The sequence below is a fragment of the Callospermophilus lateralis genome, chromosome 3 (genome assembly GCF_048772815.1).
Source record: "Callospermophilus lateralis isolate mCalLat2 chromosome 3, mCalLat2.hap1, whole genome shotgun sequence".
Taxonomy (NCBI): Eukaryota; Metazoa; Chordata; class Mammalia; order Rodentia; family Sciuridae; genus Callospermophilus; species Callospermophilus lateralis.
The window spans coordinates 137484228-137512089 of record NC_135307.1 but is presented as its reverse complement, the minus strand read 5'-3'; the positions used below and the strand labels follow the sequence as shown (position 1 = coordinate 137512089).

The 27862-nt window shown below is 38.6% G+C and overlaps 1 protein-coding gene across 9 annotated transcripts in view; it reads left to right on the top strand.

The window, feature by feature from the left end:
* Akap13 (A-kinase anchoring protein 13) overlaps positions 1 to 27862 on the top strand; it is a 328817-nt gene that overhangs the window by 55890 nt on the left and 245065 nt on the right. For all 9 annotated transcript variants that reach the window (XM_076851393.2, XM_076851391.2, XM_076851388.2 and 6 more), the window contains exon 2: positions 25118 to 25161. In XM_076851393.2, the coding sequence (XP_076707508.2) occupies positions 25129 to 25161 (33 nt within the window). In that variant the 5' untranslated portion in view covers positions 25118 to 25128. The remainder of the gene's footprint in view (positions 1 to 25117; positions 25162 to 27862) is intronic.

Below are 27862 nucleotides of genomic sequence, written 5' to 3'. Positions count from 1 at the left end.
TGTATGCTTTTTCTTTCAAATTCTTTTATCAGGTGAATTATATACTATTATTTTCAGAATTGTATTATTTTCAGAAGTTAAATCATCATTGCATTTCTGGAGTAAATTTCATTTGGCCAATTTGTATTATTATTTTTTTATATTCCTGGATATGAATTGGTAATATTATTAAGGATTTTTGTGTCTATTTTTTGTGAGTGGTTTGGCTTGTATTTTTCTTAATGTTTTTATGTAGTTTTGATACATAAAAATGTATCAAATTTCTTAATGTTTTTGTAAATTTCTTAATGTTTTTGTAGTTTTGATACAGGATAAGTTGGTTTCATAAGATGAACTGGAAAATGCAGCTCCCCCACCCCCATTTTTTGATAGTGTAAGTATGGTATCATTTTCCCCCTTGAAATTTTTGGTGCATGCCATTATAATGCTATCTGGGACTTGAGTTTCTTTGTGAGAAAACAAAAAATTCAAGTTTTAAGTAGATAAGAGGGTGATTTTGTTTGATGTATAGAGGCATCTTATAATAATAATTTTGACTGTTCCCTAAATAGGATGTTGAGCAACTTTCACATGCCTTTAGTCATTCATTTATCTTCTTCAAATGTTTGCCCATTTTTAATTGGGATGTCTTCTTTTTAAGTTGGAAGTGTTCTTTATAAATTCTAGATATATATTCATTATCAGATACATGCAGATATTATTTGCAGCTTGTCAAAGGTAAAATAACTCTTATGCAAATACAAAGTAAACTTCTAATACATATCTGGTAATTTTTTATTGTGTGCTGCACATTGTAGATGATGAGACCACTATTTTTTTCCCTCCCCTCTTCTGGATAATGTTAAACTTTGTTCTGAGTTATTTTTACTTTTGTTCATTTTGGACACAATTTAGTTCCATCTTGCTTAGTTCTTTCAGGCTTCCGTATTGACTTTTTCCTGGAAATTTTATGGATTCTCTCCCTCAAGTACAAGTTGGGAATCTGTTAAAGATTTGGGCAAAGTTTATACACGATTATAAGAATGATATCTTTTTACTTGAATTCTAACTATTGCATCGTGTGATCTGGGGAATGCCCTTAGTTGAAAAACAATATAAAAGTGGGACACTGAGGCAGTAGAATTGCAAGTTCACAGCCACCCTCAGCAACAGCAAGGCACTAAGCAACTCAGTGAGACTCTGTCTCTAAATAAAACACAAAATAGAGCTGAGTATGTGGCTCCGTGGTTGAGTGCCCCTGAGTTCAGTCCCTGGCTTTAAAAAAAAAGTGTTTTATCAGTAACATTCAGCTTTCTGTCAGCTTTTGTCTTTTTTTAGTGCTTTCAAATAGTCACTTTTGTATATTGTCCAGAGTTTACAATCTGTATTCTGCTTTTACTTCCTTGTTGACTTTAAAATAGTGGAAGTCTTTTTTTTTAAGTCTTAAAATCATTACTTACCCATTCTCCTGGATTTGATATTCATATTGGTTTTCTTTCTTTTTTTTTCCTTTGCTCAGTATTTGTGAGCTATCTCTGGTCCCTCTTAGAAATACATATCAATTAGAGAATATTTTCCAAACCTTTAAGCTTTTTCATTGTTACCACCAGTTAGCTTTTTATAGTACATATCTTAGGAAGCCTAACTCAAAAGTTTCACATTTTTAAAAATGAAAGGTTGATTTGTTTAGTAAGATTTAAAATATTATCTTTGCTTATAGTTATGATTTGATTATAGCTATTGAAAGGCAGATCTTGCCTTAGGGGTTATTAAGTACAGCTAATACAGATTACTTACTAGGGGAGATTTTGGTTGCTTTTAAGTTGCAGGCCTGCCTGAGAGTGTTAGCCCACATCTGAATGCCGAAAAGATTATCTTGAAGATTTCATAACTAAGTTTTTAAGATTCTCAATTTTGTGGTATTTTTTCTTTTGGACCAAGTGGGGCAGCATTCAATGGGTGAGTGCATTCTTTGTTTCTTACTCTGACTTAGTTTAGCCATCAAAGTCTATAATGGAAGGACATGTCATATTGGTCTTTAGTCTACCCATCTTGTTTCTTTAAAAAATATTTAAAAAAAATATTTTTTGTACTTATCGATGGACCTTTATTTTGTTTGTATGCATTGCTGAGAATCGAACTCATTGCCTCACACATGCTAGGCAAGTGCACCACTGAGCTACAACCCCAGCCCTGCTTTATTTTTTAGTTGTCTTTTCACCTTAATGGCAGATTTCCAGGCTGATAATTATCTGTTTGAAAAGCCAGTGTGTTTTTTAAGTATTGAAATGGTAGGATAGTATACTACTTATTTGTACCTAAAGTTTATAAAATTCAATGCAGTACTGACAGAAACATCACAATTAGAATGGAAAAGACTGCCTATTTATTTTCTTGAGTTTGGGCATTGGTTTTGAAGCTTGACTATTTTTTAAAATAATATTTTTATAGAATTTAGGGAAAACATTCTCAGAAATTTCTGTTGCTTTTAACAGCAGTTAAATTTGGGGGATAACAGATTTCACATGGTTGATGTAAACTTATTTTGTGTAGGAGAAATTCCATTTCTAGCTAATTCTGAGGCTTATAAACATTTCCATTTGAATATAGATAAGAACATGTTGGCCTATTGAGTTCCTTTATTTGTTGGGTAATTAGCAGCTGACTCTTTCTATAGTTCATTACCTACCACTGTTGCAAGACAGAATACAACACATCTATAGATTGGTCCACAGTGATGTGCTTTGAAGAGATAAAATAGATGAGTTAGTCTGCAAAGAAGCTTTAAACAGGCATATGTTACTGCCTTCCTCTTCTCACTTTATTCTTTTACTTAGTGAAATTTTCCTTCCTCCAACATGCATTTTCTATTTGAGTGAATAATTATTATACTGGGAATTGAACTCAAGGGTGGTCTACCACTGAACTACACCCCCACCTCTGTTTTTTTTTTTTTTTTTTTTTTTTTTTTTTTTTTAGTGAGACCCTGTCTCACTAAGTTTTCTAGGCTGACCTATAACTTTGAATCCTCCTGCCTCACCCTCCCCAATCACTGGAATTCCAGGCATGTACCATCACACCCAGAAAATTTCTTTGTTTTCATCTTTTCTATATTTAGTTCCCAGCTCACAAAAATTACCTTGCCTCATTTGTTTATATACCTGTGGCACTGGGTTAAGAGCATGGATTTTGGTGTCAGATCTGGGTTCACACTCTAGCTGTCACTGTTACCACCTGTGTGACCTCACATGGGTTAGTGTTTTAATCATGAATCTCTTTATTTGTAAAATGGATTAATGTCAGGATTAGTATGGTACCTGGAATTATAGAGTAAGTAAACTTTATAGGTTTCAGCAATAATGATGATGTGGTATTTCTTCCTAATTTATAAGATATAAGCTGTTAAAACTACAGAATTAATACTCTTTAGAAGAACAAATGAGAAGACTATCAGAATGAAATCAGAAGAAGTGAAATTTATCTGTCAGTGAGGTCCATTTTAAATGAGTATGAATTCTACAAGCCAATAAGCACATGTGTTTACCAACAGGTATATTTTGGTTATATTTGAGAGAGAAAGATGAGAGATGGAGGAATATTTTAAAAAATGCTCCTGCTTGAGTTTAAGAAATAGACTTCAGATGCCAGAAGAAGCATGTAACATGATGATTAGATCAGTTGGTATAATTGAAGCTAGTTGATAATCCTTTCATTCTGTTCTCCAAACATTTACAGTGTTTCTATTTCCGTACAGACATGTGAACTTAAAAATGCCAGGTCCTTCCATAGAAACTTCATGTGTCAAATTGGGGAGGGAGAAGCCACAGAGTAAGGAGAATGTGGAATAGAATCAGTAGTCAATCTTCACATTTCATCTTTGTTTAGGTTCTTCCTGTGAGGGGTAATTGGGGTGCTTTTGTTTTAGAAAGTGGCTCTGCCCACATTTGGGGAATAATGGAGCATAGAGAAGGAAAAGGGAATCAAGAATATAATTTTTAAACTGAAAAAAATTGACTTTTGAGCTTTTACTTCATCGGGTAGGGACTGAAAATCTGCTGAATTGTGGTTTGTAATCATTGCTACTCCCTGCTGATGGAGAGCCAGCCACAAAGACAACTGTTCCTAACTCTGTTTGATAGTTAAAAACAATTTTTTTCATCTTAAATTGCCTAAAGACAGAATTGATTTTACCAAGGTTCTAACCTTAAGCTCTCAAACTAGTGTTGAGTAGGCTGTATTTCTTAAAAGATTCTGCTGTGACAACCTATAAGAAGTAAGGATTTAATTTGTTTACCATGACCATCTTTTTTCTTGTTGGTTATCCTGTGTCAGGTTTGCTTGGTGTCAGTGAAAGACAGTCTACAGAACACCTGTTCTGGGTCACCACTATACTAAACTGCTGCACCAATGGCATCTCATTTGACCTACAGCAGGCTCTCTGAGGCAAGTGATTATTAAACCTGCTTAATACAGAGGAAGAGAGGGGCTGGGATTGTGGCTCAGTGATAGAGCGCTTGTCTATCCCATGTGAGGCTCTGGGTTTGATCCTCAGCACCACATTAAAAATAAACAAACAGGGGGATCCAACATGGCGGCCGGCGAGGAAGCTGCACTTTCAATATCTCCACATTAACGGGATCAGAAACACCAATTAAAACAGCTACATTCTACCTACTGAGGATCTTCTAGCAAAATTCCGTTGAAAGGAGACCTGCCGAGAATTAGTAAGTTTATTAGACGTGACAGTTTGCCCCAGACAAGTGAAACTTGTCTGGCAGCGCGGGCTCAGAGTCCAATCCCGCGGCCACCCGCCGCTTCTGCAAGCGGCAGGCAGCCCAGAGCATTGCGGCAGAAGGGTCCCCGCCCAGCCAGCAGACAGCGCCCGCCATCCCGGCTACCCTGGCGGCCCTGCTTTCGCTCGGCGAACAGCCACCCCACCCGGCTGGTTCTTAACCACGCCGCTGCAGCCACCCGGCTTTACAAGCACCCCCGGCGGCCCTGCTCGGCGAGAAGGGTCCCCGCCCTGCCGGCAGACAGCTCCCGCCATTCCGCTCTTGTTCTGCAAGCAGCCACCCCGCCCGCTTGGTTCTTAGCCACGAGGCTGCAGCCGCCCGGCTTTACAAGCACCCCCGGCGACCCTGCTCAGCGAGAAGGGTCCCCGCCCTGCCGGCAGACAGCTCCCGCCATTCCGCTCTTGTTCGGCAAGCAGCCACCCCGCCCGCTTGGTTCTTAGCCACGAGGCTGCAGCCGCCCGGCTTTACAAGCGCCCCCGGCGACCCTGCTCGGCGAGAAGGGTCCCCGCCCTGCCGGCAGACAGCTCCCGCCATTCCGCTCTTGTTCGGCAAGCAGCCACCCCGCCCGCTTGGTTCTTAGCCACGAGGCTGCAGCCGCCCGGCTTTACAAGCGCCCCCGGCGACCCTGCTCGGCGAGAAGGGTCCCTGCCCGGCCAACAGACAGTTTCCGCCATCCCGGCTACCCTGCCGGTCCCGCTCTTGCCCTGCAAACAGCCACCCCGCCTGCCTGGGTCTTAGACACGCGGCGGCAGCCACCCGGCTTTACAAGCGCCCCCGGCGACCCTGCTCGGCGAGAAGGGTCCCCGCCCTGCCGGCAGACAGCTCCCGCCATTCCGCTCTTGTTCTGCAAACAGCCACCCCGCCCGCTTGGTTCTTAGCCACGAGGCTGCAGCCGCCCGGCTTTACAAGCGCCCCCGGCGACCCTGCTCGGCGAGAAGGGTCCCCGCCCAGCCGGCAGACAGCTCCCGCCATTCCGCTCTTGTTCTGCAAACAGCCACCCCGCCCGCTTGGTTCTTAGCCACGAGGCTGCAGCCGCCCGGCTTTACAAGCGCCCCCGGCGACCCTGCTCGGCGAGAAGGGTCCCTGCCCGGCCAACAGACAGTTTCCGCCATCCCGGCTACCCTGCCGGTCCCGCTCTTGCCCTGCAAACAGCCACCCCGCCTGCCTGGGTCTTAGACACGCGGCGGCAGCCACCCGGCTTTACAAGCGCCCCCGGCGACCCTGCTCGGCGAGAAGGGTCCCCGCCCTGCCGGCAGACAGCTCCCGCCATTCCGCTCTTGTTCTGCAAACAGCCACCCCGCCCGCTTGGTTCTTAGCCACGAGGCTGCAGCCGCCCGGCTTTACAAGCGCCCCCGGCGACCCTGCTCGGTGAGAAGGGTCCCTGCCCTGCCGGCAGACAGCTCCCGCCATTCCGCTCTTGTTCTGCAAACAGCCAGCCCGCCCGCTTGGTTCTTAGCCACGAGGCTGCAGCCGCCCGGCTTTACAAGCGCCCCTGGCGACCCTGCTCGGCGAGAAGGGTCCCTGCCCGGCCAACAGACAGTTTCCGCCATCCCGGCTACCCTGCCGGTCCCGCTCTTGCCCTGCAAACAGCCACCCCGCCCGCCTGGGTCTTAGACACGCGCGGCGGCAGCCGCCCGGCTTTACAAGCGCCCCCAGCGGCCCTGCTCGTCGAGAAGGGTCCCTGCCCGGCCGGCAGACAGCTCCCACCATCCCGGCACTCCTGGCGGCCCGCCCGCTCTGCGAAGGGTTACCCCACCCGGCTCTTAGCCACGCGGGCGCCATCTGCCTGGCGCTGAGGGAGCCCCCGGCGGCCCAGCGCAGCCAGAAGGGTCCACGCCTGGCCCGACAGAAGGCACGTGCCCTTCCGGCTATGCTAACGGCCCTGCCCACCCAGGAAAGGGCTCCCCACCTTGAGAGGATGGGAAGGAAATCTAACCAAGCCTCTATGAATTAGCGAACTGGGATCTAAAACCAGAGATTATATCAGACCAGAGACAAGCCAGTTCCACCTCTCCCTTCGGTCACTCCTGCAAGGAGCCAGGGACCCGCCATAGCAGAGAGGGGAAGTCACCAAAGATCGGCCAAAGAGATTCCTTCCCAGCGGACTCTAAATTAGCAGGAGCGGCGAGGGAGCCGGACGGAGCTGACGGGAACCGTGGCAGCGGCACGGGAACCGGCGGGAGCTGAGGCGGCACTGACGCAGGAGCCGGCAGGAGCCGCGCGGCGCGGGTCTCCCAGCTACAGCACCCACCAGTGCTGACGACTGAGGTCTCTTGCACCAGATACGGGGGCGTGGCTACCAGAAGAAAGAAACGCGATCAGTATGAAAAGACAAGGAAAGAAAGGACCACAAGCAATGCAGGTCAACTCAACTTTAGAAGAGGTAATATCTGCAGCAGATGGAATGTCAGATAAAGAATTCAGGATATACATGCTTCAGATGATCTGGAGTCTCAAAGAAGACATTAGACAGCAAAATCAGACAATGAAAGACCACTTCGACCACTTCGACAATAAATTACACAAACAAATCCAAGAAGCAAAAGATCAATTATACAGGGAGATAGAGGTTATAAAAAACAAACAAACAGAAATCCTGGAAATGCAGGAAACAATAAACCAACTTAAAAACTCAATTGAGAATACTACCAGCAGAGTAGAACACTTAGAAGATAGAACATCAGACAATGAAGACAAAGTATTTCAACTGGAGAAGAACATAGACAGCTCAGCAAAGCTGTTAAGAAACCATGAGCAGAACATTCAAGAAATATGGGATAACATAAAGAGACCCAACTTAAGGGTCATGGGGATACAGGAAGGTATTGAGGTCCAAACCAAAGGAATGACCAATCTATTCAACGAAATAATACGAGAAAACTTCCCAGACTTGAAGAATGAGACAGAATCCCAAATCCTAGAAGCCTACAGGACGCCGAATGTGCAAAATCATAAGAGAGCCACACCTAGACACATTATAATGAAGATGCCCAACATACAGAATAAGGAGAGAATTTTAAAAGCTACAAGAGAAAGGAAGCAGATTACATTTAGGGGTAAACCAATCAGGATAACAGCTGATCTTTCAACACAGACTCTGAAAGCTAGAAGATCCTGGAATAACATATTTCAAACGTTGAAAGAAAAGGGGTTCCAACCAAGAATTGTGTATCCCGCGAAATTAAGCTTCAGGATGGAAGATGAAATTAAAACCTTTCATGATAAACAAAAGTTAAAAGAATTTGCAGCTAGAAAACCAGCTCTTCAAAACATCCTCGGCAAAATATTACAGGAAGAGGAAATGGAAAATATCAATGAAAACCAACAGCGGGAGGTAGTACAGTAAAGGTGGGGGGGAATAATCAAAGAGGAAAACAAACCATGTTTAGTAACATAAATAAACAAATATGGCTGGAAGAACAAACCATATCTCAATAATAACTCTAAATGTTAATGGCTTAAACTCACCAATTAAGAGACACAGGCTAGCAGAATGGATCACTAAACAAGACCCAACAATATGCTGCCTTCAGGAGACACATCTGATAGGAAAAGACATACATAGACTGAAGGTGAAAGGTTGGGAAAAATCATATCACTCATATGGACTTCGAAAACAAGCAGGAGTGTCCATACTCATTTCAAATAAAATAGATTTCAAGCCAAAGTTAATCAAAAGGGATGAAGAGGGACACTACATACTTCTCAAGGGAACCATACACCAACAAGACATAACAATCATAAATATATATGCCCCAAACAATGGTGCAGCTATGTTCATCAAACAAACTCTTCTCAAGTTCAAGAGTCTAATAGACCACCATACAATAATCATGGGAGACTTCAACACACCTCTCTCACCACTGGACAGATCTTCCAAACAAAAGTTGAATAAGGAAACTATAGAGCTCAATAACACAATTAATAACCTAGACTTAATTGACATATATAGAATATACCACCCAACATCAAGCAGTTACACTTTTTTCTCAGCAGCACATGGATCCTTCTCAAAAATAGATCATATATTATGTCACAGGGCAACTATTAGACAATATAAAGGAGTAGAGATAATACCATGCATATTATCTGATCATAATGGAATGAAATTGAAAATCAACAATAAAAGAAGTAAGGAAAAATCATGCATCACTTGGAGAATGAACAATAGGTTACTGAATGATCAATGGGTTATAGAAGACATCAAGGAGGAAATTAAAAAATTCTTAGAGATAAATGAAAACACAGACACAACATATCGGAATCTATGGGACACATTGAAAGCAGTTCTAAGAGGAAAATTTATTGCTTGGAGTTCATTCCTTAAAAAAAGAAAAAACCAACAAATAAATGATCTAATACTTCAACTCAAAATCCTAGAAAAAGAAGAGCAAAACAACAGCAAAAGAAGTAGAAGACAAGAAATAATTAAAATCAGAGCTGAAATTAATGAAATCGAAACGAAAGAAACAATTGAAAAAATTGACAAAACTAAAAGTTGGTTCTTTGAAAAAATAAATAAAATCGACAGACCCTTAGCCACGCTAACAAAGAGAAGAAGAGAGAGAACTCAAATTACCAGCATACGGGATGAAAAAGGCAATATCACAACAGACACTTCAGAAATACAGAAGATTATCAGAAATTATTTTGAATCCTTATACTCCAATAAAATAGAAGATAGTGAAGGCATCGATAAATTTCTTAGGTCATATGATTTGCCCAGATTGAGCCAGGAGGATATTGACAACCTAAACAGACCAATATCAATTGAGGAAATAGAAGATACCATCAAAAGACTACCAACTAAGAAAAGCCCAGGACCGGATGGGTATACAGCAGAGTTTTTCAAAACCTTTAAAGAGGAATTAACACCAATACTTTTCAAGCTATTTAAGGAAATAGAAAAAGAGGGAGAACTTCCAAATTCATTCTATGAGGCCAACATCACCCTGATTCCTAAACCAGACAAAGACACTTCAAAGAAAGAAAACTACAGACCAATATCTCTAGTGAACCTAGATGCAAAAATCCTCAATAAACTTCTGGCGAACCGGATACAAAAACATATCAAAAAAATTGTGCACCATGATCAGGTAGGATTTATCCCTGGGATGCAAGGTTGGTTCAATATACGGAAATCAATAAATGTTATTCACCACATCAATAGGCTTAAAAATAAGAACCATATGGTCATCTCGATAGATGCGGAAAAAGCATTCGACAAAGTACAGCATCCCTTTATGTTCAAAACTCTAGAAAAACTAGGGATAACAGGAACATACCTCAAATTGTAAAAGCAATCTATGCTAAGCCTCAGGCTAGCATCATTCTGAATGGAGAAAAACTGAAGGCGTTCCCTCTAAAATCTGGAACAAGACAGGGATGCCCTCTCTCACCACTTCTGTTCAACATAGTTCTCGAATCACTGGCCAGAGCAATTAGACAGACGAAAGAAATTAAAGGCATAAAAATAGGAAAAGAAGAACTCAAATTATCACTATTTGCAGATGACATGATTCTATACCTAGCAGACCCAAAAGGGTCTACAAAGAAACTATTAGAGCTAATAAATGAATTCAGCAAAGTGGCAGGCTATAAGATCAACACGCATAAATCAAAGGCATTCCTGTATATCAGCAACAAATCCTCTGAAATGGAAATGAGGACAACCACCCCATTCACAATATCCTCAAAGAAAATAAAATACTTGGGAATCAACCTAACAAAAGAGGTGAAAGACTTATACAATGAAAACTACAGAACCCTAAAGAGAGAAATAGAAGAAGATCTTAGAAGATGGAAAAATATACCCTGTTCATGGATAGGTAGAAGTAACATCATCAAAATGGCGATATTACCAAAAGTTCTCTATAGGTTTAATGCAATGCCAATCAAAATCCCAACAGCATTTCTTGTAGAAATAGAGAAAGCAATCATGAAATTCATATGGAAAAATAAAAGACCCAGAATAGCAAAAACAATTCTAAGCAGGAAATGTGAATCAGGCGGTATAGCTATACCAGACTTCAAACTATACTACAGAGCAATAGTAACAAAAACAGCATGGTACTGGTACCAAAACAGGCAGGTGGACCAATGGTACAGAATAGAGGACACAGAAACCAATCCACAAAACTACAACTATCTTATATTTGATAAAGGGGCTAAAAGCATGAAATGGAAGAAGGATAGCATCTTCAACAAATGGTGTTGGGAAAACTGGAAATCCATATGCAACAAAATGAAACTGAATCCCTTTCTCTCGCCATGCACAAAAGTTAACTCAAAGTGGATCAAGGAACTTAATATCAAATCAGAGACATGGCGTCTGATAGAAGAAAAAGTTGGCTATGATCTACATACTGTGGGGTCGGGCTCCAAATTCCTTAATAGGACACCCATAGCACAACAGTTAATAACTAGAATCAACAAATGGGACTTACTAAAACTAAAAAGTTTTTTCTCAGCAAAAGAAACAATAAGAGAGGTGAATAGGGAGCCTACGTCCTGGGAACAAATCTTTACTCCTCACACTTCAGACAGAGCCCTAATATCCAGAATATACAAAGAACTAAAAAAATTAGACAATGAGATAACGAATAACCCAATCAACAAATGGGCCAAGGACCTGAACAGAAATTTCTCAGAGGAGGACATACAATCAATCAACAAGTATATGAAAAAATGCTCACCATCTCTAGCAGTCAGAGAAATGCAAATCAAAACCACCCTAAGATACCATCTCACTCCAGTAAGATTGGCAGCCATTAGGAAGTCAAACAGCAACAAGTGCTGGCGAGGATGTGGAGAAAAGGGTACTCTTGTACATTGCTGGTGGGACTGCAAATTGGTGCGGCCAATTTGGAAAGCAGTATGGAGATTTCTTGGAAAGCTCGGAATGGAACCACCATTTGATCCAGCTATTCCACTACTCGGTCTATTCCCTAAAGACCTAAAAAGAGCACACTATAGGGACACTGCTACATCCATGTTCATAGCAGCACAATTCACAATAGCAAGACTGTGGAACCAACCTAGATGCCCTTCAATAGACGAATGGATAAAAAAAATGTGGCATTTATACACAATGGAGTATTACTCTGCATTAAGAAATGACAAAATCATAGAATTTGGAGGGAAATGGATGGCATTAGAGCAGATTATGCTAAGTGAAGCTAGCCAATCCCTTAAAAACAAATGCCAAATGTCTTCTTTGATATAAGGAGAGTTACTAAGAACAGAGTAGGGAAGAAGAGCATGAGAAGAAGATTAACATTAAACAGGGATGAGAGGTGGGAGGGAAAGGGAGAGAGAAGGGAAATTGCATGTAAATGGAAGGAGACCCTCAGGGGTATACAAAATTACATACAAGAGGAAGTGTGGGGAAAGGAGGGAAAATATAAGGGGGAGAAATGAATTACAGTAGAGGGGGTAGAGAAAGAAGAGGGGAGGGGAGGGGGGAGGGGGGATAGCGGAGGATGGGAAAGGCAGCAGAATACAACAGACTCCAGAATGGCAATATGTAAATCAATGTGCAACTGATGTGATTCTGCAATCTGTATATGGGGTAAAAATGGGAGTTCATATCCCACTTGAATCAAAGTGTGAATTATGATATATCAAAAACTATGTAATGTTTTGAACAACCTACAATAAAAATCAATTAAAAAAAAAATAAACAAACAAACAAATAAAATAAAGTTACTTAAAAAAAAAATACAGAAGAAGAGAGCCTTCAGTTAGCACAGGGTTATGCTTCAGCTTCTTCCTCTTCCGTGCAGTGCCCTCTTACTATGACCAAAGCAGTCTATCAGTTCTTTACTTGGCGTGGGATGTTTTGTTGATTCTGTTTTGCATGTGTCCAGGTTTTTGGGGCAGCTTAAGTTCTTTGGTCTTTTAGATCTATCTGAATTTTGTTTGCATCTGACCATGACTTGTCTAGTACAGAAACAACTGTTTGTTCTAATTAGTTGTATATGACAGTGGAATGCACTTTGACACATCATACATAAATGGAGTCTAATTTCTCATTCTTCTGGTTTTGCATGATTTAGAATCACACTGGTTGTGTAGACATATATGTACATTATATGTAATAATGTCTAATTCATTCTACTATTCTTCCTACTCCCTCACCTTCCTTCACTCCCCTCTATCCAATCCAAAGTACCTCTTTTCTTCCCTAGTCCCACCCACCCCAATTGTGAATTAGCATCTGCATATTAGAGAGAACATTTGGCCTTTTTTTTTTTTTTTTTGATTGGCTTATTTCTCTTAGCATGATATTCTCCTGCTTCATCCATTTACCGGTAAATGCTGTAATTTCATTTTTCTTTAAGGCAGAGGGATATTTCGTTGTGTATATAATATATATCACATTTTCTTTATCTGTTCATCTGTTGGAGAACAGCTAGTTTGGTTCCATAGTTTAACTATTTGGAGTTAATTGATCTGTTATAAACATGGATGTGGCTACATCACTGTAGTATGCTGATTTGCATTCTTTATATCTTTCTTACCCCTTCTAGACTGAGCTGCTTTGCTGATGGCCTGGGTTCTTTGAATACATACATAATCCATCTACTTTTCACTCTCTCATTTCTGGACCCAGTTAGAGAAACCTACAAAAACATTGGTTTTATATTTAGGATAGTACATTCTAAAATCTATACTCTTTTTTTCCCTAATTAATTTACTTTTTGATTGGAAAGGTTTTTAGGTGAAGTAGCCAGTTGTGCTCCTTGTGTGCTCATTATGATCAAATTGTTATCACTTGGGACCAATAATTAACACTATTATAGCATTGATTTTTATGGAACAACAATATTTTTTCAGTTTGTATTTTTTTTAAATGAAAGGGTATTGTACAGTAGATGCCTGGCTGTTTCTCTCGTGATATTAAATATTTGGAGTTTCATGTGCATACTAATAGATCCTGTTTCCACACTTATTAGAAATAACAATTTATGATTTTGTGTTTCTACTATACAAGGCACATTTGTTTCCACACACAGCTAGAATTGCTAAAATATTTTAAAGGACTAGATTTGCATTTTTTATGACAACTTTTAATTAATTTTAGTTCAGTGGGGAGATTAATTTTCTGTTCATGCACTGTATGGTAAATCATTAACATGTCTAGTCCATTAAGAGTTTCTTTTTTTAATATTTATTTTTTAGTTTTAGGTGGACACAATATCTTTATTTTATTTTTATGTGGTGCTGAAGATTGAACTCAGTGCCTCATGCATGCTACATGAGCACTCTACCACTGAGCCAAGACCCCAGCCCCCATTAGAAGTTTCTTTTAAGAGGAGTTCAGAAAATTTGAAATTCAGAAATAACTACTGAAATTTCTCTTAAATCTGTTATTACTAAATCCAGCACTGTAATATTATCTGAGTTAAACCTGATAACTTTTTAATAATTTTATGAAAATCATGCCTTAAATCATTCTTAAGTAATTTTCTGTGAATTAATGAGAATTTGCAAAGCATACTTTACTTTTTTAGCCTAGAAAATGACTTTGAACTCAGAGATAAACGAATCTTCCACTTCTTTATCTTAGCATTGTCAAACAGTTATGTTTGTTTTATGAATGCATTGAAAGTGAATTGTCTTTATTAATATCCTAACAGGATTAACCTCAGTTTTTTAAATTACCATGTTAAAAATACATAGGCGCTGGTCATGGTTGGGACATGCCTATGAACCAGGAGGCTGAAGTGGGAGGATTGACGTTTTCTTCTCCATTTAGATCTTTGCAAAACACTAGAAACCATTTTTGCAGGAAACCACAGGCCTGTGTTAGCACTTAACTCAAACTTAGTGAGGCCCTAAGAAAGTTAATAAGACCCTGTCTCCAAATAAAAAATATAAAGGGCTGTGGGTGTGGTTCAGTGGCAAATACCCCTGGGTTCAGTCCCTTAGTACCAAAACAAACAAAAAATGCATAGGTATTTCTACTTCTACTGTGGACTGTTATGAATGCAGATTCAGGTTCATTTATTACTCCCCTACATGTTACTTGGAGGAGAGATTTGTGAGGAATACCTTTCTACCATGTAGTTAGAGGTTGGGAACACTTCTGTGGGGATGAGGCTGTAGCTCAGTGGCAGAGTGCTTGCACTAAGTGAGGCACTAAGTTTGATCCTTAGCACCACATAAAAATAAACAAAACAAGGGCCAGGCACAGTGGTGCGTGCCTGTTATCCCAGCAACTCGGGAGGCTGAGGTAGGAGGATTTCAAGTTCAAAATCTGTCCCAGAATCTTATTGAGGCCATAGGCAACTCAGCGAAACCCTGTCTATAAATAAAATATAAAAAAGGGCTGGAGATGTGACTCAGTAGTTCATTGCTCCAGGGTTCAGTTTTCGGTATCCCCCCTCAAAAAAAAAAAAAAAAAAGGAACAAACAAACAAAAGGCATGCTGTCCGTCTACAAATACAAAAAAAATTCAAACAAAATGCAGCAAATATTAATTAAAAAAAAACCCATTTCGGTTATTTCAGAATACTCATAAATTTTTTGTATTTAAGTAGTCAAAATTTCTATTAAAAAATATTAATGTTGTCACAAGTTCTATACTGACATGGCATCTTGATTTTTAGAAGTGGGGATGATGATTTTCTTGTGCATTTACATGGCTGATCCTAGTTCATTAAAAGTCTTTAACAGGGGACTTTTCTTTTTCTGTGTAGCATCTTCACCTAATTAGGACATTTATAATTTTCTTTTATTTGAAGTTTTTATTAAAACTTTGCAACTTTGAGATGTTCCCTTCTCAAAATGCCATTCCTCTAGTTTTTCAGCATTGTGTTCTCAAAAAACTTATTATTGTATAACATTGAAGGCAGTATTTATCCTTAAGACCTGAGTACCATTTTCATAATTTAAAGGCCTACCTTGACCACTTGCAGCATTTTGTTTCTAAGCTCTTCTGTTAGCTACTTGTGGAATTCATTTGATATTTCTTTTGTCATATAATGTGTTTAAGAAGGTGGGCTATGTGTCCCTGTGAAATCACTTCTAATAGAATAGCCACAGCAGGCCCTGGGATTTGTCCAGGTAAGGTCATCCAGCTCAGTAATGTCTGTTGCATTTGTATGTGTGCCCACTTGCCTATATTTAGTCTTTCCAGGTGGTTTATAATTGGTTTAGCCCATTGGGCTGCTTGCTTTTTCGATTAGAGAGGATGGAGGAAGAATAAAGGCTTGAATTTGGCAGTCTTTTTACCGGATATCTATTTTAACCCCTGCAGAAGTTAATTTACATACAGCCCAGCTGTGTATGAATTTTTCTAAATTTAAAGTTTATTCTTATTGCCATAGGGATAAGAGTGTCAGCACTTATTGAATTTATGGTTTTGCTCTTCCTTGTCTGGACCTCCAGGCAGCTTGTAGTTCCGTTTCCTTTGGATAACAGGATACAGCTGGCGGCAAAATTCTCACCTGTGGAATGCCACTGGGAGTTTTCTTCTCCATATAGATCTTTGCAAAACACTAGAAACCATTTTTTTTTCAGGAAACCACAGGCCTGTGTTAGCACCAAAGGAGAATTGAAATAACATGTGCATGTTCCTCTTCCCAGAGGTAGCAACCATCATGTGAGAACCCAAGTATAGTATTAAATAACCCTTTGCCCCCCTCTTTGCTTTGAGGTTGTCCTCTGAATCTGCTCCCTGTTACCTCTCTGGCAGATTAAACAAATTGCTTAAGGCTGGATTCCTTAACACTTGGCAGGATCCATACTGTCTTTAATGAGCTATTAGATGAACCTTTTGGGACTAGATTAACCTTAGATATTTTGGTTTTGGTAGGTTGATTTTTATAGCTATATGTATTGATCCCTTTCCATAAACTATGGCACAGAAATCTAATTAATTTCTGTCTCTGATGTTCATACCAAACATGTTTTTCTTTAGTATTTTTTTTGTGTGTGGGGGAGGGTCCAGCATGGTGCCAGATATTGTGGCATGAATGGTATTGGTGCAAAGAGAAAAAACCAGACGGTATGTCACTGCTGATTGTGTGGGTTAAAATATTAGCAGTAATAGGTAGGAGGCCTTCACATGTGCAAAGGTAGGACTGGACTGAGAGCATGATGCTCACAGATGGTGTGTACAGAGTCTGAAGGAAAAGGAATGCAAAGAAGACCACAGAGATAATTGGGCCAGGGGACGGGAGGGCGGGGCGGGGCTTGAACATAGTTCAGACATACCAGAGGGAAGCAAGAAAAGTGTGGGTGGCTTCTGAGAGCTCAGCAATGATAAAAATCGTGTTTAATAGACACCAGATATGTTGGGGTCTCTTTTTCCCTCAGCAATATCTTTTGTTTAGAATTCAAGATCAGCACAGGTGATTAAGAGGGTCTAAAAGATGTGGGAGTTGATTGTGGTGTGAAGTTAGTGTTGAAATGGTTTTCAGTGATTCACATTAATTATTAGGAACAGGAACTTAATTTTATGATTTTATTGCCTACAATTGTGTTAGACATTTACACATATCTTTTATTCTTATTTATCCCCATTTAGGAGATAAGGAAAGTAAAGCTTGGCAATTAAGCCACTTGTCTAAGATAACAATAGTCAGTAAATACCAGTACCAGAGTTATAATTCAAATCCAAGTCTGTTTGTCTCTATCTCTGAATTATATTGGTAGTCTCATTTTAGTCTTTACATTCTTCTTTCAGGGCTTGTTTAAAAAATTCTTAAACAATAAAAGGTTGTTTCCAATCTAGATGAGGACTTTGCAGTTTTTTTCTTCTTTTAATATCTTCATCAAAGTGGCTTATTGGTGCTTGGTGTAAAATAAATTTATTTAGTCGTTTTAATAGAGGCAATGTAGTGTGCTTATTAGTTGCTGTGCTGGCCATGTGTGTCTGTGGTTGCAGTATTTAAGCTTATGCAATGCTCCAGCTGTTGGAAGTTCTAAGAAAACTAAAGGTGGATCAGATATGTCCCCCAAGCCAATTACATTTTAGTTTTATACTTTTACCTTTTTGAGTCATGGCAGGTTATAATTTTAGTACCATGCCATAGAAATCCCTAAAGAAAAGGATTGGTACCTCAGAAGAACACTTTTAAAAGATTGCTTACTTCAGTGTAGGCAGAGAGGGTGCTATAGAAAACAAAAATAACATTTGGGGAAGGTTGAGTCAGAGGTGCCTAGGGAGCATGGAGAGATTTTCTCAGGGTGATAAGGCTCTGGCACCCAGTCTACAAGCAGAGGCAAGTAAGCTGGCAGTGATTCTTCCCTGGGGAAGCAAGATGATCAGGACTGATGCTGAGACAGACCCCTCTTGATTATAAGTTTTGTGGCTGATGGGATTTGGTTAGGGACTGGGACGAAGACTCTAATGCAGATTCATCTGGAAGCCAGCTGTTGGTTTGCTGTACCTCAGGGGAGCCATGGTAGGGTTCTGGATTGGTTGTGACCAACAACAGATTCTGGGCTGTGTCTGGGCTTGAGTGTAGGTTATGTGATTATAAACATCCAATGCTACTTTTTGTGAATCTTTCAACAAGCAATTGTAAATAACAGAAATTTGAACTGAGCTTAAAAAGGGTGGTGATGGTGGTGGGAGAGGGGCAGAAATTTTTTGATGCCATTTCTCTTGAATGGCTATAATTTTTTTATTGTAGAGCCATGTCATGGTAATGGTTTTATTTTCTTCCCTCTCTCTTCCTTGGTTTCTAAGGCCATGCAGCTTTGAGGTATATAAATTGACATAAGTGCCTCTCTTGACTCCATCCCTGTCATCTTCTGCTTGCACTTTTCACTAGTCTGTATTGTTGTGAAGAACTCATTGTGCGGGCTGGGGATGTGGCTCAAGCACAAAGATTTTGTGTCCATCAAGAACTAAAAAATAAATATTAAATAAAAATTCTCTCTCTCTCTCTGAAAAAAAAAAAAAAAAAGAACTCATTGTGCTATCATGTGTTGTGCTTGCTGTTCCTTTGACTCTATGCTCCTCCTAATTCTACCTGGTGAAACTCCTTCACAGTTGCCTCCTCCAGTAATTTCTGCCTGGGCTCCCACCTTACTGATCTTTTATTATTGTTCTAATTATACTCTTTTTTTTTTTTTTTAAGATAGGGGAAGAGAGAGAGAGAGAGAGAGAGAGAGAGAGAGAGAGAGAGAGAGAGAGAGAGAGAGAGAAAATGAATCTTAATATTTTATTTTTTAGTTATCGGCGGACACAACATCTTTGTATGTGGTGCTGAGGATCGAACCCGGGCCGCACGCATGCCAGGCGAGCTCGCTACCACTTGAGCCACATCCCCAGCCCCTAATTATACTCTTAATTTAAATCTGTTTACATATATAAGTCCTGTATTAAATCAGCAGGAGCCATATATGATTTCTCTCTGAAACTGCATAACTAGTTTCTAGGGGCTCAGAAAAATGAAAAAATTATCAACCATTATTGAGTCTTTGTGTACCAGACATTGAGTTTTATAAACATAAGAAAAGGAGGCAGTACCCACTGCAAACACTATGCTATATTTTTTGGGCTTTTTAAATTAATTTTTAAAAAATTTATATATGACAGCAGAATGTATTACAATTCTTATTACACTTATAGAGCACATTTTTCATATCTCCAGTTGTATACAAAGTATATTCACACCAATTCATGTCTTCATACATGTACTTATGGTAATGATTACCATCACATTCCACCATCATTTCTAGCCCCATGTCCTTTTCCCTTTCCCTTACACCCCTCTGCCCTATCTAGAGTTCATCTATTCCTCCTGTGCTCCCCTTCCCTACCCCACTATGAATCAGCCTCCTTATATCAGAGAAAACATTCAGCATTTGTTTTTTTGGGATTAGCCAACTTCACTTAGCATTATCTCCTCCAACTCCATCCATGTACTTGCAAATGCCACGATTTTATTCTCTTTTATTGCTGAGTAATATTCCATTGTGTATAAATCCACATTTTTTTTTTTTTTATCCATTTGTCTACTGAAAGACATCTAGGTTGATTCCACAGTTTAGCTATTGTGAATTGTGGTGCTATAAACATTGATATGGCTGTGTCCCTGTAGTATGCTGTTTTTAGGTCCTTTGGGTATAGACAGAGGAGAGGGATAACTGGGTCAAATGGGGTTTCATTCTCAGTTTTCCAAGGAATCTCTATTCTGCTTTCCATATTGGCTGCACCAATTTGCAGTCCCACCAGCAATGTATGAGTGTACCTTTTTCCACACATCCTCGCCAACACTTACTGTTGTTTGTATTCATAATAGCTGCTATTCTTATGCTATATTCTTCCATGTGAATTTCAAAGTAAACTCTAAAAAAGTCTGAGTTTTGATTCTTTTAAATTTAATTTTTAAAATCATTTTTATATTGAAAGAATTCTAACTTTTTAAAATTTCATAATATTTACTTTGTGTGTATGTGTGTTTGCCCTAAATTCATTATCATTTTGCCTATTGTATAATTTAGCATTGACTAAAGAATAAATTAGATGAGTTAATGTGGGAGTTAGTGTTTTTGTTTGCTGTTTTGATTTTTGTTTTAATTTGCTATGTTCATTTGTTTTCCAGTGGAGTAGTATTACCCTATTGAACCCTATTTCCTTTCTGTCCTCTCTATCTGCTATGGCTCCCCCATTTGTCTTTGCTTTTTTTTTTTGGTGGTAGTAAGTCTTGTATCATGTGATAGTTGGGCAGAGCAACGCTATCTGCCAAATGAAAATAAGACACATGTTATGGGCCTCAATATCATTGTTTCCCAAAGTGTAGGCCAGAGTAGAAACATCATCAGATCTAGTCTGATTTGGTCTCTATGGTGGTGGGGGCAAGAATCTGCATTACTTAACAAGGCCTTCAACCTGATACTCAAGTACACTAAGGTTCAAGAATCACTGTTTAAGGCTAACTTCACAATTATTAATTAGCATAGCTACAGCAGAAGAAAAGCATTCATGAGTGCTGTCAGACTTCTTCAGTATCTCATTCAGGAAATATATTTGGTACATGTGGTATTTATACTTTTTATGTAGAACCTGGCATCTTCAACAGGAAAAGTCTGTTTACTCTGTGTGCCCTGCTTCTTTCTTCTTTGTTCAGAATGCCTCTCTCCTACTCCAGCCTCCCTAACTTCCTCAACCAGTATATAACAAGCTTATAGCCTCCAGCACCTATTCCTTAGAATTGAAGGAAAGACTCTTTGGATCCTGTTATTTTCCTCAAGAACTGAAAATTGACTCTTGTTACAATAATCTAGAACATACAGTGTCATTGACTGTTAACCCAGTCTTAGCAAGGTTCCTGGCCAGGGAGATTTATTTGAAACATATTCTGCCATGGAAATACTTGGAAGGTAAAAATCTTCTGTGTACACTTGGATGAGACTCAAACAGCTATACCCTTCCTGTTGGGACTGGGGCAGATGTGAGGGGTGATTTGCACACACCCCTCTTTGTGTGTGTATGTGAGTGTGTGTGTGTGTATGTATTTGGAAGCTTCTCTATTGTGAATGATAAAAACCATGTCAATTGAGTTGACAAGTTTATCAGACTGGGACAGCTGGTCCTTAAGAAATGAGATATCACTCAGCTAAACAGGCATTAGAAAGTTAATAGTTTAATTACCTGATATGATATTGGCCCCCCTGCCCAGCTTTTAAGAGACATTTCATTATAGGTGAAGCAACTGTTAAAGGATTCTGTAGTCTATTTGATTTCAGTTTTGCACTTTTAGGAAACTATGTCTTTTTAATCATATCCATATTAGTTGTGGTATGTTGAATGACAGGGAACTTAAAACAGATGCTCTGTGTATGTTTCTTACTGTTTTGCAAAAGTAATATCTGTTTGTTGTTTGAATAGTTACAGTTAAGAAACTGATAATTTAGGAATGAAATTTCCCTGCACTGCCCAGAGATACATACACTTAAGAATTCAGTATTTGTTTCCCCACATTCTTTTTTTGTGGTTGTGTCAAAAAGATATCTCTGAGTACCTGAAGGGTTTCATTTAGTCATTTATGGTTTTTAGGTGTCTTTCATGGTTTATCTCTGTTGACATTCAAAAACTACAAGAGAAAGAAATGGTGGCTTCTCTGTGCTTGGCAGTGTGTTTTAAGTGCTGGACTTGGATTGTGTTTTTGATTCTTCTACCAACACTGTAGTGTAGGCAGGAATAATTAGGCTGTTTCTGTAAATAAGGAGGCTGAGTTTTAGACAAGTCAAGTGACTTGCTCAAAGTCACACCATGAATCTGGATTAATCTGATTCTTGTCTAGAGAATGTTGTGCAGCACCCTATAATTTTCCTGTATTGAGGAGTGTTTTTTAGCTGACAGCATCATTGAGACATAACAAAGCTGTTGAATATGGATGTAATCCTTCTTGAGCTTAAGAGCTATTTTGTTAGTTTTTAACTAAGGGTTGGTATACTGTCACTGGCTGGCTGACTCCAGCATGTTGCCTCTTTTTGTAAGTAGTTTTATCAGAATGCAGCTATATCCATTTTTTTTTTTTTTAAATATGTTGTAACAGAGACAACCTGCAAAGCCTAAAATATTTGTTCACCCTGCCTTTTACAGTGATGGCTGACTACTGCCATAGACACCAAATTTAATTTAGGTGTAGCTTCCTTTGTAACTTTTAAGATTTTGCATTCATTTGCTTAGGCACATTGGTTGGAGGTGCTTTCTGTCTCCCTTTCTCTCTGAATCAGGTCATACTGCCATATCACTTCATGCCTGAGTTTCTGTGTAGTCTTGTGGTGATTGAGTTTCTGCATACTCCTTTGTGAACAGCATGAATTTCAAAAATTCTAAAACTTGTGCTATTGTTTATCTTTTAAGCATTGTATGCCCATCTTTGGTTCATTCTGATGATGGTGTCCTCACTGTACTCTATGAAGAAAAGACTGACCATAGTTTATATCAAAATGCAGGAACACTTGTACCCACAACCTTTGCTTCTCTAAAGTACCTTAAGAGATTTATGTGTGAGTGTTAGGGGACAACATCAATTTATATAATTGAGACAGTTGCATTAAAATTGGGAGAGTATTATTTTGACATAAAGTGATTTTGTCACTTTTATATGACACTGAACTATGAAATTTTGTTTTCTTTCAATATTTTAAAGTGAAAAATGTGGAAACAATAAAAACAGAGGCTGGGGCTATAGCTCAGTGGTAGAGTGCTTGCCTTCCACATGTGAGGAACTGAGTTCAATCTTCAGCACCACATAAAAGTAAATAAATATATTGTGTCTATCTACAACTTATTTTTTTAAAGAATAAAAACAATTATTATGCTTCTGTTTATTTCACACTCCTTACATTTATGACTGCTCAAAACTCTAGCTGATTTTACTGTTGAGTGGTAGGTTTGTTGATCGTACTTAACACCATGTCGTGTAGTCTTTTAATTTTGATATTTCTTCTTAGTCTTTCAAATGCTAGGCAATCTTTATTGTCAGTATTTCTCATATATTGGTTGTAACATGAAAACAGTCCTATTGGACTTGTGAATTTGCTTCAAATCATTCATTGCTTTCTAGGTAAGAAAGAAATTGTAGGGTTTTTTCCTAACATTCTGTCTTAAAACCATTGAATGGACAGAGTACATTTCTTTAGCTTTCTTTTTGGGAAGGCTTGATCAGAACTGGCAATGTGGAGAAAAAAATGTACTGGTAACACAGTGTTTGAATTTAGGCTCTCCTGTTTACTTTTTGCTCTTTGTGTTAAATATGTTTAATTTTTGAAAAGACTCCCCCACCAGTGAAATGAGAAAAGTGATCTTTTTTTATGGAGAATGAATACAATATCATATATAAAACACAATGAAGTTTAGTTCTCTCTTTCCCCTCATGTGTCATCATTGAAGAAGTCTAAAAACCAATCTGTTCCTGGAGCCTTCTGGTCATTACTTTTATTAGTTTTGACAGATATATTCTTTTCAGTAGCCTGTGTTGCCAACAACACAATGACCTGGCTCTTTGACCAGTGGGAGAGGACAGACACTTTGTCATCCCTCTTTAATCCTCTTATCAGAGCAACTTGTTATGGGTTATGGCTTTGAAATACATTTGAATAAACACATAGTTCAAGCAGTTCAGATGGCATCAGCTCTTCATTAGAGCCCTCTGAGCTCTCTCATCTCTCAGTTCACATCTGTATGCAGTGGGAGCCCCTCAGATAGTTGATGTTGTGGTCCTTACACAGTATTATAAGTTTCCTTAGCAAATTATGACGTATAAGAGGGCTGAAAAGTCATTAGTTTGTACCCAAAGATTTCTATAATTCTTGTGGGTTACCAATGTGTTAATTTTCATATCAGTTTCTTCTGCTTGCGATGGCAGGAACACTTCTTAAGTTATTCAAGACCCATTAGTTTATAAATTTATAGGTTCTTTAAATCCCATATCTCAGCAAGTCTGAACAGGACCGGGAAATCTGATTAAAGGCCAAAGAGCACAGTGAGTTAATTTTAAATTAAATGGATATTTAATACATTGAGCAATTACTCAAGCCTGCCATTTTTTCATCAGTGTTTGTTATTTGAATCTGAAATACACTTAAAATTTTCCACTAAAAGAGTTAGTTACTATTACATTTCTTAAAGTTGGTTTTTAGTGTAGATTTCTTTAGGCGTACTGAAAGGAAAGAGTGCCCTCAAGATCAGCTTATAGTCATATTCAGGATGTTTATCATTCTGAAATCCTACATGCTATTCTTAATATTCAGAAATGTGTTATACAATATTGGGAATCTTCTGTAAAGTTCTTCAAGATTTTTGTGAGCATTCATTTAATGACAAATAATTAAGGAATTCAGCTATTAATTTTGAGGAAGCTGAGTTTTTAGGTTAAAGGCAAGCTGCATCTTCTCTGAGAAGATGTCAGTGAGCAAAAGAGCTCTTTTGCTGCTTCCTTTCCCTTTCCCCAAACTCCTTAGTGGGACTAGGGGGATATCTTGGGTAGAGCAGCATTTTGTGAGTTTGGTGGGTTATACAGAAGCACAAGTGAACATTTAATGGTTTTGCTTTGATAAATGCTTTAAACATCTGATCAATGGTTTTCTGTGACAGTGAAGCCTTTGTCTTTCTTCTTCAATTAGAAAATCATTCTCCCCACTTGAAAAGTGGCTGGAATAGAAGGAATTCTGTAATCCTTGAGCCTCCCTTTTCCCAAATCTCTAAGGAAAGCTGAACACACACAATGCACACGTGCACACACACACACATTCACACACACACACAGTAACCTCAGACATAGGATTGTACTCTTAGAGCTGTGGGTGATTTTTATATTTTTGGTGACCATTTCCAATTTGATTCTCATTTATTTCTTCAATTTCTGTTTCAGTGTCCTGGGTCATGAAACTTAATCCACAACAAGCTCCATTATATGTGAGTAAATGTGATTTCTTTTCATTTTGCACTTATCTATGTTGTTAATTATTTGTAATAAACTCATACTCTTGTGATAGAGATTACCAAACAATTTTTTATGCATCAGGAATTGAGTTTGATTTAGTAAATACTAAATTGACTAGTACATGATGAAACTGAGCTGAGAACAAATAATACCTATAAGACTTGTGAGGTAATCTAGTCAGGGTGATAAGATGTACCTATGAAACAAATTGCCCTGCAAATGGTACTGTACTGTGGCTTCTTTCTTTTATTGCTGTGCATTTCTGTAAAATTTAAATGGAGATTTTTCCCATTCCCATTGTGAGTTACCTTGTGTTGCAGCTAGGTGGCACCCTGTCATTGGCAAGAGTGTTGTTTACCTTAAGATTGGGTGAAAGCTGACACACCATTCTTCTTGAAGAGAGTGAATTATAGGATGAAATGGATAAATTAACAGATTGAGGCTGGACAAGGAGTGGAAGTGCATTGACTTCATTGGGGGGCTGGAAAGGTGCTTGTTAGGGAGGAGCCATCTAGAGCTATTGACAGAGTTGTGAGAGGCCAGAGGATGTTGGGTTGCTATGTTCTGGAGAGGGTGAGAAAAGTTTGTGATTTGAGTCAGGCCTTGAGTCAGGACCAATTAGTTGGTTGAAACATCTCCTTAATTTGTTTAGGACAAAAGGGAGATGGGCAATAAGGGTGGTGTTAGTTGAGTGGTGGTAGGGTAAACAGTAGAAACTCTTGTCCAGCTGAATTTCTGTTGGGGAATCATGTGGGATAACTATAGAGTGTTGAAGCTTAGTTCCAAAGGAAGACAAAGGTGAGGGAATTTTGTTTTTTGACCACCAAGGAGTCATTGATGATGTATATTTTAAAACTCTGTTCATTATGTATTTAATTATTTTTAACCATTGCTGTTTACAGTAGTTATTCTTTTCCAACATGAGTCATTCATATAATTCGTATGCATAGTTGATTTTGTTAATTTTAACATATAAAGAAAAATACATGATCTTAGAAAATATTTTATGTATTTATTTCCTGATTACTTGGGAATGATATATGTTCATCAGTTAGTTTTCGTGTGAATTGAATGCCTTAGATTTTTCTAGAGCATCTTCGTTGATTCACATATCATATATTCTCCCTTTCAAAAGTATAATTAATTGGTTTTTTATATACAGGTAGAGAATCCCTTGTCTGAAATACTTGGGACCAGAAGTGTTTCATGTTTTGAATTTTTTCTGATTTTGAAATATCTGTGTATATATAATGAGCTATCTTAGGACCGAAGTCTAAACATGAAATCAATTTGTTTTATGTACATATTCGACACACAGCCCCAAATTAATTTTAAATAATTTTGTGTGACATTTTCAGGTGTGGAGTTTTCTACTGTGGCATCATATTGGTGCTCAAAAAGTTTTGTGTTTTGGAAAAGCATTTTGGATTTTATTAGATTAGGGATGCTCAGTCTACATTTCCGTTTGTGCCATTATGATAATTATGTAACTTTAGGACATTTTTATCATCCCTAAAGAAATGTCATACTCATTAGCAGTTTACTTCCCACTCCTCCCAGTGCTTGGCAACCACTTATTTACTTATCTTTATTGATTTATCTATTCTACAAACTTCATGTAGTTGGAGTCAACTATATGTGACCTTTTGTGACTGTCTTTTTAACAGCATGGTTTCAAGTTTTAACTATTTTAGAGCTTGTGTTGATATTTTTTATTGATGAATAATCTGATGTGTATCTATCTATACCACATTTTGTTTATCCATTCTAGTTATTGTTCATTCAAGTCCTTTCCACTTTTTATTGTTATGAATAGTGTTGTTATAGGAATACGTTTTTATTTTTCTTGGGTATACACACTAAGAGTAAAATTGTTTAGTTATATGATAACTCTGTTTAGTATATTGAGAAATTGCCAAACTGTTTTCCATGGTGGCTATTGTATTTTACATTCTCATCAGCAGTGCATGAGACTTTCCATTTCTATCTTTGCCAATGTTTTTATTGTCTGACTTTTGGATTGTAGCCCTGTTGGTGGGTGTGGAGTGATATCTTATTGTAGTTTTGATTTGCATTACCCAAATGGCTAATGATTTTGATCACTTTTTTTATGTGCTTGCTGGTCATTTATATATCTTTAAAGAAATATCTATTCAGATTCCTTGCCCATTTAAAAATTGGATTGTCTTTTATTATTGAGTTGTAAGGATTCTTTGTATAGTCTGGGCTCAAGTTCCTTTTCTGGTTTGTGATTTGCAAAATGTGCTGTTCTATGGGCTGAATTTTATTTTCTTAGTGATGTTCTTTGAAGTTCAAAAAGTTTCCATTTTGGCTAGGGCTGTAGCTCAGTGGTAGAGCACCGGCCTTGCACATGTGAGGCACTGGGTTCGATCCTCAGCACCACATAAATAAATATATTGTGTCCATCTAGAACTAAAAAAAAATTTTTAAAAATTTTCATTTTGATAATGCCCAGATTATTTTTTTATTTATCACTTATACTTTTGGTATCCTATCTAAGAGTTCTTTGCAGAAACCAAGTTCACAGAAATTGACTCCTGTGTCTTCATCTAGGAATTTTATAGTCTGCATCTTAATTCCCAGAAACTGAATGTATTTACCTTATGCTGTAAAAGGATCTTCTTATTGATTAAATTATGGATCTTAAGATGG